The 16,944-nt window shown below is 26.5% G+C and overlaps 1 protein-coding gene across 2 annotated transcripts in view; it reads right to left on the bottom strand.

Annotated features, from left to right (window-relative positions):
- Nucleotides 1-1,289: 1,289 nt before the first annotated feature.
- LOC145837280 (uncharacterized) overlaps nt 1,290-16,944 on the bottom strand; it is a 43,729-nt gene continuing 28,074 nt past the window's right edge. For both annotated transcript variants that reach the window (XM_082945083.1, XM_082945082.1), the window contains 8 exons: nt 8,926-9,040; nt 8,532-8,648; nt 7,989-8,087; nt 6,748-6,825; nt 5,494-5,547; nt 4,695-4,775; nt 2,959-3,064; nt 1,290-2,452 (listed from right to left, as the gene is read on the bottom strand). In XM_082945083.1, coding sequence (XP_082801209.1) covers nt 2,275-2,452; nt 2,959-3,064; nt 4,695-4,775; nt 5,494-5,547; nt 6,748-6,825; nt 7,989-8,087; nt 8,532-8,648; nt 8,926-9,040 — 828 coding nt within the window. In that variant the 3' untranslated portion in view covers nt 1,290-2,274. The remainder of the gene's footprint in view (nt 2,453-2,958; nt 3,065-4,694; nt 4,776-5,493; nt 5,548-6,747; nt 6,826-7,988; nt 8,088-8,531; nt 8,649-8,925; nt 9,041-16,944) is intronic.

Raw genomic sequence — 16,944 nt, forward strand, 5'->3', positions numbered from 1 at the left:
AGTATTAATTTTTATAAAAAACTTAAGTTTTTCTGTTCAAAATTTTGACCAAACCTTTTTTGAAATACAAGAAGTTATTTATTGTAAGTGCATATATATCAAAGTATATAAACTTATTTATTTGCGAAAACAAAAAAAGACAAATGTAAAAAAAAGAAAAACATTAATAGAAACTGTCGATTTAGAATCTTTGCATGGTAATTAGAATCACAATTTTACTAAACGAAATCAAAATTAAATAAAAACTAAAAAAAAGTGCAGCCTATTTAACATGGCATGTATCAATCAAAAATTATTTGAAATGTTGAGAAAAAATGTAAACAATTTGAACCTCATTGAGGCAATAAAAAATAAAATTGACAGAATGAATAACGTTGTTATAAACTCGAATAACTGCTTTGAATAACTTTTTAGACAAAAAAATAAACTAATAGAATCGAACAGAATCGTACTATGTTGAAATGATTAGTTATTTATTTGATAAATAAAGATTTAGTTTTCAACAGTAATAAAATAAAATATTAAATCAATCCAGAGGCCTAAGTTGTTTATTTAAAAGGCCAGAACGAAAATTAAGGAAGAGAAACTTTATTTTAAACTAATAAAAATGATTAAGTTTATAAAATATTTTAAACAGAATTTGGTCGCAAGGTATAATGATAAGTTTTGATGCGTTCTTAAAACAACAAACAAAATATAAGAGGCATATGAGATAAACTAATTAAAAAAAAATCATCAAACTTTTTAAATTTTAATAAAAAATAAAGCAAACATTAATATGCAGCAAAAAATAAGCAAGATTGAAACAAAAATCGTTTATTTTTTAGTCAAATTATTATGTATGTATATTTTTTAAAACATTTTTATTCAATAGCAATTTTTTGCTAATAAAAGTTTTAAATTTATATTTGGCTCAGATTCTTACCTTCAAAAATAAAACTTATACCACATGCTTATATTACTATTTTGAAGTAAATTGATATAAAATTTCAAAACTTATTATATAAGTTGTTAAATGATTGTTTTAAACAAAACACTATATCACAATCACATTATTTATCTGGTTTTAGTAAAACATATACTAGTTTATCTTAAAAAAAGTTAAATTTAATTCAGATATAACTAATTTGTTTTTTTGAAAAGGTATTAGCAATTAAATTTCATATTGCAAAAAGTTAAGATTAGAACAATTAAATCCAATAACAAGTTGTTTGGATACAAATATACATCCTATTTGTATTTATAATTTTTTTTAATGTTTTACAAACACAATCTTAAACTGTCTTTCAAAGCTATCAAATTATAAACTTAACTGCTCTTTTAAAAAAAGTGTTTAAATCGTTAACTGATAGAAAATAATAAAACAAGCTGAAAAAAGTTTAAAAAAGCTTACGTATTTCAATATTAAACTAGTTCGCTTCAAACAGCAAACACTGACAAACTTTTATAATGTAAAAAAAATACAGGAAATAAAAGCTAAAGTAAGAGTTATGACTTAACAACGTTTTTAGCTTTAAGATTCGAATTGGCTTTCAACAACAAACTTGCACTGCAACTTAATCGAACAAAGTTTTAAGTTTTGATAAAACAAAATTAAAAAAAATACTTGTGAAAATTTGTAAGATAATTTTTTCAGAAGATTTCTCTACATCCAGAAAGATCTTAAGGATCAGACGAATTGATAAGATGGGAATGCATTTTCCTTGGCGGACTCGAAAGATCTTCTCCTGAACAGGGGCTTTTTCCGAACTTGCACGGAAAAGAACTTGCACAAAGTCCTTCCCAGGATAGCACAGCTTTCAGAGGCCGCCAACTCTAAGTGTAGACCTGGAAGAGTTGAGAAGAAGAGCTAAAGTCAACCATTGTATACAGAGAAATTCCGGCAGAAAATTTTAGAATAAGTCTTTTAGAAGAACAGGTGAAATTTTTTTACAAAGATTAATTTAACTTTCTCTGAAACGGCTATCCAAATATCCTAGAAGAAGAACTCCTTTAAAAGAACTCATCTGATTATGTTCAAAAAATGCTTTTTATCAGAAGAAGAGGTGAAAGCCGTTGACCGTGAGTTTGAATTTCCAAATTTTGAATTCGTGATTTACTCTAAAAAAACCATCTAAAGGTTCTAGAAGTAGAAATCTTCTAGTAGATCATCCAGGAGATCTTTAAAATTTTTATTAGATGATGAAGGTTGTTAAAAATGAATTTGAATTTCCGAATTCATTGTAGAACAGCTATCTAAAGACCTGAGGAGAAAAAACCTTCTGACAGATCTTATCAGAAGAAAAGGTGGAAGTCGTTGATCATGATGTCGATGATCTGGTTCTGGTACATCATGTCGATGGCCATTGTGGACGTGACCTCCATGTGGGGCGGGCTGTTCAGCAAAGTGGGCCCGAACACGATGGCCAGGTTCTGCGCCTGCATCCGGTTCCTGCTCGAGTGCTCCACCACCCTGTGTGACGTCATAATGATTTAATAAAAGTGTACGTAATAATTGATTACAAGATAAGTTTGCGAAAAAAATTATACAGCAGGTTGTTCTACTTAATATATTATCTTTTTGGGAGCAACAGTATAATTAAAGGACCCTGTGCAACGTCATAATAAATATTAGTTTGTTTTGTTTTTACGTCATAGTTACTAAGTTACATTGCCATGACTGCGAAAATACCAATTTACAATCATAAAAAGAATACTGACAAACGATAATATAAAATTGGTAACTTAAGTGCATGTGAACTTAAATTTTCCACGAATTATTATAAGATTGATTGTAAAAATGTTTAAATGAAATCCAATTTAAGTACAAATCTAGAGGACATACTCTTAAATGTTAGCATATTGAGGACAAAAACAACAATCTATCTCAAAAAATACAAGAAAAATAGAGTTTCATAAATACAATTTTAATTAATTTAATTTAACTAACTAAATAAATAAAATAAATTAATAACTTACCTTTTCAAATGTTGAAGAAGATATTTTAGTGTGTCGTAATTACATTTCGGTAAGCAATTTACTTTTGATTTTAACTCTCTCAATTTATCTTCCTGCGAAGTCTTTTCTGTAATAGTTTTAATGTTTTACTATCAGTTATTTTTTGTAAACGCATGCGGTATACTCAAAAATAAAACAAGTATAAAGTTTACACACACTTAAACATGACTCATAACATTTTCTTGCAATATTTCAATTTAGAACCATTTCAAAAAAAAACTATTTTCTGTAAACAATGTTTGTAAGTTTAAGAAATGAAATGCGAATTAAAAAAGTACTGTTTTGGAAAAAATTAGACTTTAAATTCAAAAAATTCTATATAAAAGTTTGTTATACAATATTTTTAATAAAAGTGATTAATTTATTTCTAAGGTTTTGAAACAAAGCATATAATATTGACGAATTTAAGCTTGGCTTTGAAGAAGTTTAACATTTAAACCAGGAAATGCAGTTCTATAATAACTACATCTAAAACCTTAACTATATTAAGTATTAAATTTGGTATCTAAAACTAAAGTTTAAAAAATAGAATGGTCTAAAATATCTCTAAACAATAAGATAATTCTTAATAACTTGCTGATTTTTTATTATAATTTTAAAGTTTCTCGTTGGCAAACAAAAAATCTCGGTGCATTATTAATTTTTAAATAAATCTAAATATAGAGAAAACAGTAAGAGTTCTTACGTAATCAATGACGTTTTTGTGTGAATCCTTGCTTTACAATAATCCTTAAATCATAATTATCGTATCTTTGTTTAAAGAAAGCTTTAAAACTGTAAACTTTTGATTCAAAACACAAAGGCTATTTGAAAAACAATTTTTGAAACATTACATTTATTTAAACATTAACTTAAAACTAAAAACATCACGACAGTGGCGAGTTTCATGAGGTAGGTGTGAAGTGTTTATGACGTCACATCCTGGTTGTCACGGCAGCTATTTACCATGTAACATTGCTACAATATTTCATGTACTGTATATTGCAGCAAAAGTTGTAAACTTTCTACTATACGTTTGACTATGTTTGTATTTTTAACTTAAAAAATTTCTGTATTTGCTCATACAATGTTGTTGTGAGCCATGTTTGGTTAGAATGATAAGACAGATAAATACTGCTTAAAGGTGTATTAAATAGTTTTGATGTGTAAAAAGAAATTTTTAGGAGTTGAGTTTTTGTTTGGGTTGTTTGTTTTTGTAAACAATTTTATTATTTGTTGTTTACGATTTATAAAAAGTTGGTTTAAGAATGTGAATAAAATCTTTAGAATTTCTAATAACTATTGAAAATATAAATGAATATACCAACTAAATGCAGTAACAATGTTCATGAAAACATTTTATCGTTATGAATCAACCATTAAAATTATGTCTATGTGAAACATCTCTAAGTTTACAGTAGTTGTTTATATACTTAACAAGTATAGTAAACAAGCTTAATACAATTTAAAACTTAAAAACAAACGAACTACAGACATACAGTCGCATAAAATATTGTAAGGCACTATAATAAATAACTAAGTATTGTATTAAACGCAAATTATAAACTAATTGCAAGCATTTATAAAATAACAATACAAACTGTAAGGTTTTATAACACAAGTAATAATATATTAGACTAACTGCAAGCTTTTTTAAAACCATAGAAATATTATAATTTAAATAAAATAAATAAACAAATAGAAGTTATTAAACTAACTGCAGGCATTTATGAAGTCACAGAACAGGTTGTAAGGAATTATTGGTTCAGGAAGTTCTCTCAGGTACATTTTCAGGGCTCCTGTTTTAATAATAGTTTAATTCAACAATTATAATGTTGGTTAATAATGAGATTAAGTTAATGTATATGTTTTACCAATATAAGTTATCAATTAAATTTAGACATAATAATGTTAGAAATTCAACTGTTTTCAAGTGATAGTTTTAAGAAAAATTAGTAGTCAATAACTTTATCGCACTATGTATATATGTACTCTAGTAAAACTATAAAAAATAAATAAATATTGAATTTTACCTTTTATAAGTGGATGCATAAAATATAACAAATAAATATAAACATTTTACCTGTAATTAAATAAATAATAACAATTAATAAACATAAACAAATATAAATATTATACCTGTAATTAGATGAATGTTAACAATGAATTATGATAAAACGTAAAAACAGTTTATTTTACCTGTAATTAATAATAAGTAGATACATATACTTTTCCAACAATCAGATGAAAATAAAAAACACACATACACTTTACCCTTTAAAAATGGATGCAAAAAAAATACAGCAAGTATTAATATTTTACCTGTAATCAAGTAATGTTAAGAATTAACTAATATAGATATTAAACTTAAGATTAGTTGATTGTAACAACTAACTAAGACAAATAAACATTTTTTACTTGTAATTAAATGAATAGCAACAAATAATTAAAATAGATATATCACTTGTAATTAAATGAATGGTATCAATTAATTAAGATAAATAAATAGCTACTTACCTGTAATTAGATGAATATCCTCCCATTCCGGTTGTGACAAGTCTGGCGTCTCGTCTGAAAAAAATATATATCTTATATAGTTAAAACTTGTTATATTGTGAGTTAAATTGTAATAAAAAAAGTGTAATAACTGTTGTAACATGTTGATCAAGTGACTCTTTCAAATACAATTAATTAAAAAAATTTAAATTAAATGTTTAGTTAGTTTTTGGAAAAGTAAAGTTTGATCAAGTTTTTTCATACATAAAGATCAAAAAACATTTTCAATTAAATATTGAAATATTTAAGTGAACATTTTAAAAAAAGGGCAATATTAATAAAAAGAATTTGTAAACAAATCATATTTGACAAAAAAGATAGGCTCATATGATCAATTAAAAGTTCAAAAATTTAAATCGAAATAAAGTTTAAGATTTAATTAAAGTTTATCTAGTATTACAACTTTACGAGTTTTGGACAAAGATCATAAAAAAAACTTTTTCATCAAAATCATAGTTCATTAAAAGTTGAGTTCTTTTTATACTTTAGCAATACACAAAAAAGATGCTGATTAAGTGCTACACATTATATAATTAAAAAAATATTTCAAACGTATTTAAGGGCAAAAACTGTCACATGACTAATGCAGGGTTTAAAAAAAGGTCACTACTGAATATAGTTTGACAAATTAGCTTTATTTTTATTAGCTTAATTTTGATTTATATAATTTATTTTGGATAACTTAAAAAAAGAGTTTATGAAGTTTATCAAAGGGTTAAAATTATAAAACAGATGCTTTAGTAAAATAATCCTTGAATTCATTTATGTCAAAGTTATTAAGTTAAAATAATTGTTTTATCTAGCTTTGGTCGGACTAGGTCATCTTAAATTAAACTAGGTCAACTTGATAACGTAAAAATTCACTTTGGTTGAAAAACTTGACCTTTAACCTATTCGATTTATCTAATAAATAATAAAACGTTAAATCTTCTAACAAAACATCTTAGCTTTAAATTAAACTTCTACCTTAGTTTATTTCAGTAATAATAATAAGAACACTTAAGCCTTCTTTTTTTTTCTAAAATTGCTTTACACAAACAAAAAAACTTACTAAATTTTAGATAACTATTTTTTAAATTTAAACTGGGTGGAAAATGACGAGTTCTATATTTATTAAGCAAAAAAGTTTGCTTTTGTACACTTTTACTTCAATGATTTATTGTGTATTTGACTGAAAATAATACTAAAAATAATAGTTTAATATGTATATCTAACCTCTGTCGGTGAGATAGCGGAGCCTTTGTATATGAGACAAGTTTCCACTCACTCTGTATATACCATCCATGTCCAATCCTGTATAAAATTATATTTGTTTTTACTAGAATATAACAAGGAAACGAAAAGTTTGTAAAACTTTGTTTATATCACCAAAAACTAAATCTATAAATAGAAACTAACAAAAGATACTATGATAAAAAATATGTGTAAAAACCATTCATGCCTAATCCTAACAAAGTACTAGTATTTATAAATAAGTATAAGTTTGAAATAAATTAAAATGTTCACACCTTCTTTAATGTGTACAATTCTACATAATTCAAAGTACTAAAAAGTTATATCATTACAAACAGCATTTATTCGGCTATAATTTGAATAGAAAATGATAATTTTGTTTGTCTCCTTAGAACTAAAAACTTCGTCGAACTATGTTAGTATCTAATTAAGATAAAGATTGTTAGTACATAAAATACTTCTAAAGCTGATGTTATTAAATTTGTAGCTACACATTTAAAAATATTAAAACGTTTTTAGCCTATAAATTTTGAAAAACTTAGTTTGAGAGGTTTTAGAATATTTTAAATGTATAAAATGTTTATGCAAAGCGGATTGCGCTTTTAAACTTATCAAAAAAAACTTAAATAAACAGAACAGTTTAGAAATAAAAAACAAAAAAAATGCTTGATCTAAAAGTATTTATATTTCATAATAAAATGAAACCCTTAAATGTTTAAAACAGTTCAAACTTTTCAAAGGAAAAGTATTATCTAAAATTTAGTTCTACTAAAAAAGCAAAAACAATCAATAATTATGAGAAAAATAATAAAATAAAATTCCAGCTGTAACCACATTTCCTGAACAATGATTAAAAATACTATTTTTATTTAATAACAAATTTTGTGCATTCGTTTGCTTTACTATTTAAAAGATCTTGTTATATAAGAACAGCCATATACTTTTTCACACACAAAACTAAACTTTGGCACAAAATATTAATACGATAACTTAATTTAAATAAATAGTATTTTTTAACCGGTCACTAAAAAACATTCGTTTGAGTCTAAAACTATACCTGAGATGTTGAAATTAGACAATTTTACACGAAAAAACAAAATTATGCACTTTATGTTTAACAGTATCTAAAAATGTAAATATGTTGCAAATTGACAATTTAAAGTCTATAGATTTTTTTAAGTAAAAATTAAGTGTAAAAACAAAAATTTAAACAAACAATTCACCTCTTTTTTCGACTTCGCTGACGCAGGTCCTTATGAAATTGGGGACCGTAGTTTTTTCTTTTCCACACAACGTTTCCAAAGGGCACCCGAACACATTGTCTGTAGAAATATTGAAAAGCAATGAATAACCAATATAATATCTAACAGACTTTAACAAAAATCAAAAACTTTATCTTTTAATTTTCAGTAAAAAATAAAAACTAGATGTCTTAAAGAAAACAAATTATACAAAACAATAAGTTCTTATTCGAAAAAAAAAACTTAAATTAATAAGTTAATTGTGTTGTGAATAAAAAACTACTTTTTTTATGAACCTTTTATAATTCTTGATTTCTTAAATAATATATACAGTCTAAAACAATGAATTCCTTTTCAAATGAAAACTTTATTTAAAAATTTCATTGTGTTGTAAATAAAAATATTTTTTTTTTGATCGTTGAAAATAAATTTGATAGAACAATACATTTATTTTTATAAAAAAAAAAAAATCAATTTAAAAATTTATTATATTGTAAATATTTTATTTTCCAATTTTCAAACAACCTTTTATAATTCCTGATTCCTTCAAACTCTCCATAGTGGGTCGCTTGCTGATGAACTTCTTCAGTCGGCTGCGAATCTGCCTGTCCGAGCTCTTGGCGTCCGAACCGTGTCTGGACACTGTGAATTGTGTAAAAAATAAACAAACTAATATTATTTGTGTGGAAATACTCAGTTTACAATCTTTAAGGTCGCTTTAATGTTTTAGAAGACTTGAGAATAAGGCTTTTAATGTTTTAGCAAAGCTCTCTTGTGTTTAAAGTGAATTAGCTTTTAATATCTAAATAAGTTGTAGAACCAAAAACAACAAAAGTCTTAAAACAACAAAAAAAATTGTTATAAATTAAACTGATTAGTAAAATCAAGAAATCTTAGATCAAATTATTATCACACCAACATGATTTTTTCTTTTCCTTCTTCTTCTTCTTGCTGGACTGCTTGGAACTTTCACCCGTTTCCACAGGATCGAAATCTGGTTGGATGTCTCCTCCTTCGATCGGATCCGCTGCATTCTGTAAAAATAAATCATATATATGTTTGCGATAGAGGGTTGAAATTTGGTTTACACAGCTTAAAGCTTTGGAAAAAAATAGTTTGTTTGTTTAAATTTGTTACAGTGCCAAAACTCTAAATAATAATGCTTATTCCAATATAGTTCAAAATAAATACAAGCAATGTTTTATTTTTAGCTATATACATACTTATAATTTTTAATTGAATTGAACATGTGTTTATTTTTTGAAAGACGATTTTGTTAAGACTTCAGATTCCTGTTTTTATTTGAAACGGTTGTAATTATAAACTAAAAATATTTAATAAAAGAGTCTAAACATTGAAACAAAAATTTTGACACTTTTTTTCTATAATGTTTTAGTCAAATTTTAGATAAATAATTTTAAAGCTTAAATTTTGTAGTGAGATAGTTCGTATAAGTTATACATTTCAAACAAAAAAAAACTAAAATAAATTAAGAATGTGAATAAAAAAAAAATACCAAATAAAAAGTAAAAATATAAGGATGCAAACTTAAACAAATGCACAAATATAGGTATTTTCATTAATCATGAAAACTTTGAAAAAAGAACATTTCCATATAAAGTTATACACATGGTTCAAATAAGTTTTGTTTTAAAAGTGTTCTCATACTTGAAATATTTCATTTTGTATGTGTTTTCCAACATTTGCTTTATTCATATTAGTGCTCAAAATAAGGTAATTTTATGTAGACAAAACACTTTCATAAACAAATACATTTTAGAAATACTTATTTTTTATTATTACTATAGCACGTCTCAACAAAATCAAGTTTTAATACTAACTTAAATACCTTTAATAATTTATGTATACTGGGGAAATCTGGGTTTATTCACAGTCATTAGCCTAATAAATAATAGTTAGAGTACTGCTATTGATTTTCTCAAAAACTATTAGCATCTAATCACAAAAGTGAAGTTTCGTGCTAAAGTTCGAATAAAATTTTTTATATGAAAAGTTTATTTTAATCCAGTTTAAGTAGTAGTATTGGAAAGAGTTTTATTTTTCTGCAACTAAAATTCACAATCCCTTTTTAGTTGAAAAAACAAGTAACTAATTACCTCGATGTGATTGAAAACTTTAAATATTGTTAAAAAACGCATAACATCTGAAGCACCAATACAGAGTATAGTTAAAACCAAAAGAAAGTAATTAAAAAAATATGCGGAAATATGAGGATGAAGCATTTTATGATGAACATGCAAATAGTTTTAAAATTGAGAAAATGATGACAAAGAAGAACATTTCAAACTAAATTATTGCACTTAGAGATCAGCATGCGTTTAAAAGCTCAAAAGATTTTATGAGACCTTTGTTTTAAATTTCACATACGAATCTGTGTAACTGGCACTTTAACCACATATTTCACTTCACATTTCTACGAAATAAACACGACAACTTAACTACAAGTAAAAGCATGAAGGATCCTAGCAATGAAATGACCAGACGTCAAAAATGTAATAAAATACTTTTTTTATGAATTTCACAACTAGTACTTGTACAATTGTATACGAAATAATATAAACTGAAAAATCTAACAGGCACTCGAAAAAAGGCGCAAACAAATATTCTAGAATCTAAACAGTTTCTTTTTTTAGGTACTTTACCATTTAAAACATATGTATCAATAAACAAAAGTAGTAACAAACATGAACGATCCAAACATGAAAAGTGACTAGAAAACTCAAAAAATGAGCAAAAAAAATAAAATGTCGATGAAACTAGCCACTAAATAAAAAAACTCAAAAAATGAAACGGGCAAAATTGGGAAAGCCCCTAACTCAAAACTCTTACTTCCTGCTGGGGGGAGTGCGTCTTCAGACTGGCCTTCCTTGAAAACTTCCGCATGAAGCCGCCCTTCTCCTTACCCGAACTTTTCCCGCCAACTTTGCACGAGTGCGAGTTGCGCTTCCTGTCCAGTTTCGGGGCTGGGAAATCCCCCCGATCGGGGTCGGTGGGCGACGGGTAGACGAACTTGTCGCCTGGGTCGGCGTCCTTGCAAGCCGCCGAGGCCGAGAAGCTCCTCCCCGTCGGCTTGGCAACCAGGGGCGAGTCGGGCGATATGGGAAGCCGGAACCCGCCCGGGGGCATCGGAGATTTCTCCTTGGGGGATTTTTTCTGGTGCTTCAAGTTCAACTTTTTAATCTGCTGCTCCAGCTGCGCCTTCGACGGTTTGTGGATCATCTTGCTGGGAAGGGGGAGGGCCCGGTTCTGAAACTCCAACTTCTCTATCAGCTTGCCGTGGTTTTGGAGAAACTTCCCCCTCGTCTCGGATGACGTCATGAGGTTGGCGGGCGGCGGCGGGAGGGGGATTTCCCCAAGTTGAGAGGAGTCGAACTTGGACCTGATGGAGGACACCTTGCCCTCTAGGTTCTCGTTGCCAAGGTAACCGGGGTTCTCGTTGCCGGGGGGAGGAGGGTGGAACCCCGCGGCGGAGGTTTGCAGGTTGAGCATTTTGATTGGTTCAGAAGTTTTTCAATTTTATTTATTTATTTTCTACTATCTGTGTCAAGGTTTGTCGTTCAAATCAGGTGGATTATTTTTTTATTTAAATTTAGGATTTAGTTTTCATTTAAACATGTATAATTAAAAAAGTTTTTTAAAGTATTTCTGCATCAAACCACAGCTTGGTCAGAAGTCAAAAAAAAATATTTGAGGAATTAGATTAGTTAGATAAACTTCCTGAGTTGTAAACAAAATATCAACAGTTTCAACAAAATCTCAAAAACTTGTTTGTTTTTATTTACGTGAGTTGAAAAATTTCATTGTTCAGTATAGAAGCAAAATAATAATGTAAAAATTATCAACAACAAACTTTTTAAAAGTGAACAAATTTCCTGCTAATTGCTTAATATTTTTGCAGAAGTTAGTTGTAAAATAAGTGATAAACAATTACTATTAAAAGTAAAATTGTTAATTTATAAGCTTTAACTTAAAGCAAGCATCAGCACAAATATTTTCTTAAAAGCTGATTAGTAAAAGCGCAAAATAATATAAAAATCTTTGGTAAAAACAAATTTAATTTGCCAAACAGTTAAAACAAAACAACTCACTAATCTAATAAAAAAAAAACTAAACTTAATACTATTATGCTATAAACAAGTTTTTAATACGTGTGAGATATTAATTGACTACATCGACATAGTAGTAAAGTAAAATAACACATCAACATAATAATAAATTAACTACTCATTAATTTAATAAAAAAACTAAATTAAATACTACTTACATACGTGTAGGATATTAGTTGACTGCATAAACATAGTAAACAATATTAACGTGATTAATTTAGTCAACTTTGCCACCGTTGTACTTATAAATATGACTAATACCTAAACACGCAAAATAAAAAGTTTATACATGGTCATTGTGAACTTTGATATCATATTTGGATAACTGAAAAAGTATTTAACATCTTTGATAAGCTAAACCATTATACGTTTTTTTTAAATAGAGGTACTAACAAGTTAAACATGTCATTAAAATGTATATTAAAACTGTGATTATAGTTTGAAAATTTAAGTAGTTTAAATAAAAAAAGTTAACTTAGAATCTTGTAATAAAAGCAATTTTAAATAATCTGAAAAACAAATCTTCTTTAAAGCTTAGTGTCTAGATTAAAAACATACTCTGTTCTGCATCTTAACAAAAAAAAGTAATAAATTTTTTTATTGATTCTTGCAAAGGTCCATTTTGAGTTTACATCAATTTTTAGTTTAATTCTAACATGTTTCACCTAACCTTTTGCACATAAAAAAGAAACTTTGAAAAAAAGAGCGTATTAGATTTAGACATGACCTCATTTATTATTCATTAGCTTAAAAATAGATGCAAGAAAGTAGCATTTATTACAAAAAACAACTACATGGCTAATTTTTTCACTTTTTATTGGTTTAAAAAAAAACATCGTTTTTATATTAATCTTTTTTATCACTTTTTATACATACAATTTTTGTATGTGGCTATTAAACTGTTCTATTTTTTCAAATAAAATATTTCACTGAAAAAAACATCTTGATTTTTTTCTCAACTACAAACTTAAATATTTTTATATTTGGTCTGCACATTAATAGTATTTATTTTTATAGTATATACTCATTATAGCGCATGCAAAAGAGTCTTCTTTGAGTTTATTGATTTTTCTGCGAATATTTTGACATTATTTACACTGTTAAAAGAGCATAGGTTAAACTATTAATTTATTTTTTCGTCTTTTTTAATTAATTAACGCTTTAATTTTTAATACTTGAAAATCACAGCTGAGTTTTATAACAAGTTGCTTTTTTTTTGTAATAAATAAATTCAAGTAACAATTTGAACTTATATGAAACATGAACTTATTTGCCATTAAATAAGTAAACTAGTAATAAAAGATTTTTACAATAACATGCTTTAATTTTCTATTTTATTGTATTTTAAACCACTTCATTGTTAAAAAGCAGGCATTTGACAACAAAAACTTTCACACTAAAATCTTTCAACTTTACAAAGTAACTCTGTGACTACAAGCTTAAAATTCATCCAAGTATATACTTCTGTAATTATTAACAAATCCTTTCAATTCTATAAATTCAATACTTTATGTATTATACTTATACTGTAATCAGTTTGACTACTAAAATAACTCTTAAAGATTAAAAGGTAAAGCAAAGGCTTTACATAAAACAAAAAATAATGCAATCCTAACACATAAGTGTAATTAAGAAAAAAAAACAATAACTAATAACAATTTATGCAAAATTAACTTACTGTTTCATAAGTTAGTTTATTAGCATGAACTGTTGTATTGATTAAAAGACTAAAACTATGAAAAAAATTAAAAATTAATATCTTAACAAGAAGAAACACATAACACAACAGTAAAGTTTGTAAAAAATTTCAACAAAATCTAACCAAAAACTATTTAGTTTTTTAAAAATCAACTTGAAGTTACAAAATTTGGTTGTACATACGGGCAATGCCCGGAAATCGTACTAGGAGGAAGAAAAAATGACAACGTTTTCAATTGCATAACACACAGCTTTATATTAAAAACAAACTTTAAAACTTTAATTTCATAATTCAACTAAACTGAGCTACTTTTGAAACGAGTTTAAAAAAACTGCTACTGTTTTTACCTTACTCTTTTAAATCTATATTCAATATATAACTGATTAAAAACAAGTAGAAAAAAAACAACAAATAAAAAACTACCAGCACAACAAGTTTAATTCAATGGCCGTTGAAAAACGGGGTTTTCAAACAGAAAATCTCACAACACAATGGAGTCTCAAGTGACTGTACAGTTCGCGACTTCCCTACTACAGCCATTTGAGAGAAATTTATAAACTTTTTTGTTTTTTTTTTTGAAATTCGAACTAGCAGCGTTTAATTTGTTGCTGCTTTTTCGCACGGGTAATTCGGATTGTTTTTATTGGCGGCGGAAAGTTTAATAAAAACTGTTTTCGGTTGTTAAAAAAATTAATAAAATAAAACTTTCATAACAAAATGCGACATTCACAGCTTGAGAAATTTTACATCGAATTAAAATATTTGTGATCTGGTTTAAATGACGTAATTTGATGACCTTTCCATAAGACTCTTCAACCAAAAACAAAATCTTATACACTTATCATAATTCATATTTTCAAAACATTTAAACTTTATACTCATAACTTACAGAATCAAAAACATCTACAAATCAGTTATGTTTATATATAATCAGTTTCTGCCCTTTTAAGAATGTTCTTTTTTAACCAAACAACAGCAAACTCGACAAAAACTCTCAAGCTTTTAGCGTTATAACGTCACAAATAAGTGACATCACGTGCATTCCATAGGTGGTGTGACGTCACAGAGTGATTTACGTAACAACAGGAAGTCAGCAGCAACGCAGCATGTTACAAGGTTTGTTTTTTGTATTATTTTTTATACTTTTTAATTTTACTTTACGGTTTTTATTCGTTTAAAAAAAAAAGTATTTTTAAGTAAAAATAATTTGTTGATAAACAATTTTTCTGTTTAATGCGCCAGGAAAATTAATTAAAAAATATACAAACCTATAAAACACTTATAATAAAAAAACTGCTTTTCCTTTTTTATAGTCTTTAAAAAACAAATTGTGCATTTTAAAGCTATCTAGCAACAGAAAATCTGAAAAAAGCTTGTGAGCACTTTTTTAAATGTAGTGTGTATTATTATTTTCTAAACTGTGGAACAATAAAATCTACCGAAAGATTTACTACCGACTGCAAGGAAGAAAAAAGGTAAATTAAACTGTTAAACTTTAAGTTTTATAACCAAGTTGATTTATGATTTATGAGAGCAAAATCAATGTGAAGCTTTTTCGCTACTTTTATTGATTAAACTATTTTCTTAACTTATCAAAATTTGTTACATCACACCGTATTACGAAATGGCGTTATGTCACTGAATTTTAATTAAAATTTTTAATTTTATCAGAAAAAATTATATACTCAAATGTATATGTTTTAATATATGTAAAGATGGTAGAGTTAAAAATGTAAAAATACCTCATCTATTATTTTTTTTCAGTTGAAACTTTATATACATACAAAACAAAAGCAACTATGTATTTAAAAGCATAAAAAGTCCTGAAATTTAAACAAAAAGTTTTTATAAGTACATATACAAGTATAACTTATAACTACTTACTACAATTAAGCACGTTAAATATTTTGATAGACAAATTCGTACAAAAATAAAAAGCAACCAAAACATTTTAAACACATTTATGTCTTAAAAAACATACAATAAACTCAAAAACTTATTCAAAAATATCCTAACTAGCAATTAATAAGCTACAACTAAAAACATTTTGTTCAAAATAAACCAAAAAAGTAAAAACAAATTAAATTTAAGCCGCATAGCTGTCAAGTGATATGGTAAACAACCCTGAAATTTTAACACTTCAATCAATATACAGTGTTACAAAACTTTTAATGGAAATATCTTTCAGCTTTGTTTTCACCGAAAACACACTTTTGTATTTTCACGCAAGGTAAAGTTGCTCAAACTAATAAGCTGGAAATGCGCATGCTAATCAAACGTGGGTTGTTTTGGTGTTAGTAATGTAATAAGACTATTTTTCTTTTTTTTCAACTAGTAAAAAAATTGTATTGCTAACACAAACTAACAACCTCAATGTGCAAAATTACTAACAACACGTATTTAATTTTTGATCTCAGTAATGTGGTGAAACTTTTACTTTCTTTTCAATTTTTATTTAGAAATATTTACAAAATGAATACAAAAGTTAAAATTTTTTAGACCTTGAAAGGCTGTGTACACTTTATAAAAAGAAAAAAAGATTTTAAACTAAAACGTTTTGGTTCTAGTAAAATAACAAGGTAGTAACTGCATTTGCATACTTATAAAATACTAACCCCAATGTGTGCAAAACATATTAATTTCACGTATAAACTTATGATCTTAGTTATGTGGTCGAAAGTTTTTGTGAATTTACAAACCTTGTGACATTAGCGTTATATTTTATTCAAAAAAACATACTATGATAATTTTAAATTTTAAAAATCCAAAGACAATTAGTGAGAATTTACAACTAAAACATAACTTGATTTGATATCTATCTCCAAATCGTTGTTATTGGTACGCATCATTATATATATTTTTCAAACTAATAATAGTTTTTCAACTAGTATACAGTTTAATTAAATAACAAATACTGATACCACGGTCACTAAAAACATATGTAATGAATAAACGAAGTCTTATGCAAAACTTATAACAAACTTTTGACTAAACATTTTTCAACAAAAATTAAACTATTTCTTATTTAAAATCCAAAAATAAAACAAGTTTAAAGCAACAATCAACAATTTTTATAAAAACACTTACCTTACTTTAATATATTAAAAAATAA

The sequence above is a fragment of the Thalia democratica genome, chromosome 5, assembly GCF_965202585.1.
Source record: "Thalia democratica chromosome 5, ktThaDemo2.hap1.1, whole genome shotgun sequence".
In the NCBI taxonomy this organism is placed as follows: Eukaryota; Metazoa; Chordata; class Thaliacea; order Salpida; family Salpidae; genus Thalia; species Thalia democratica.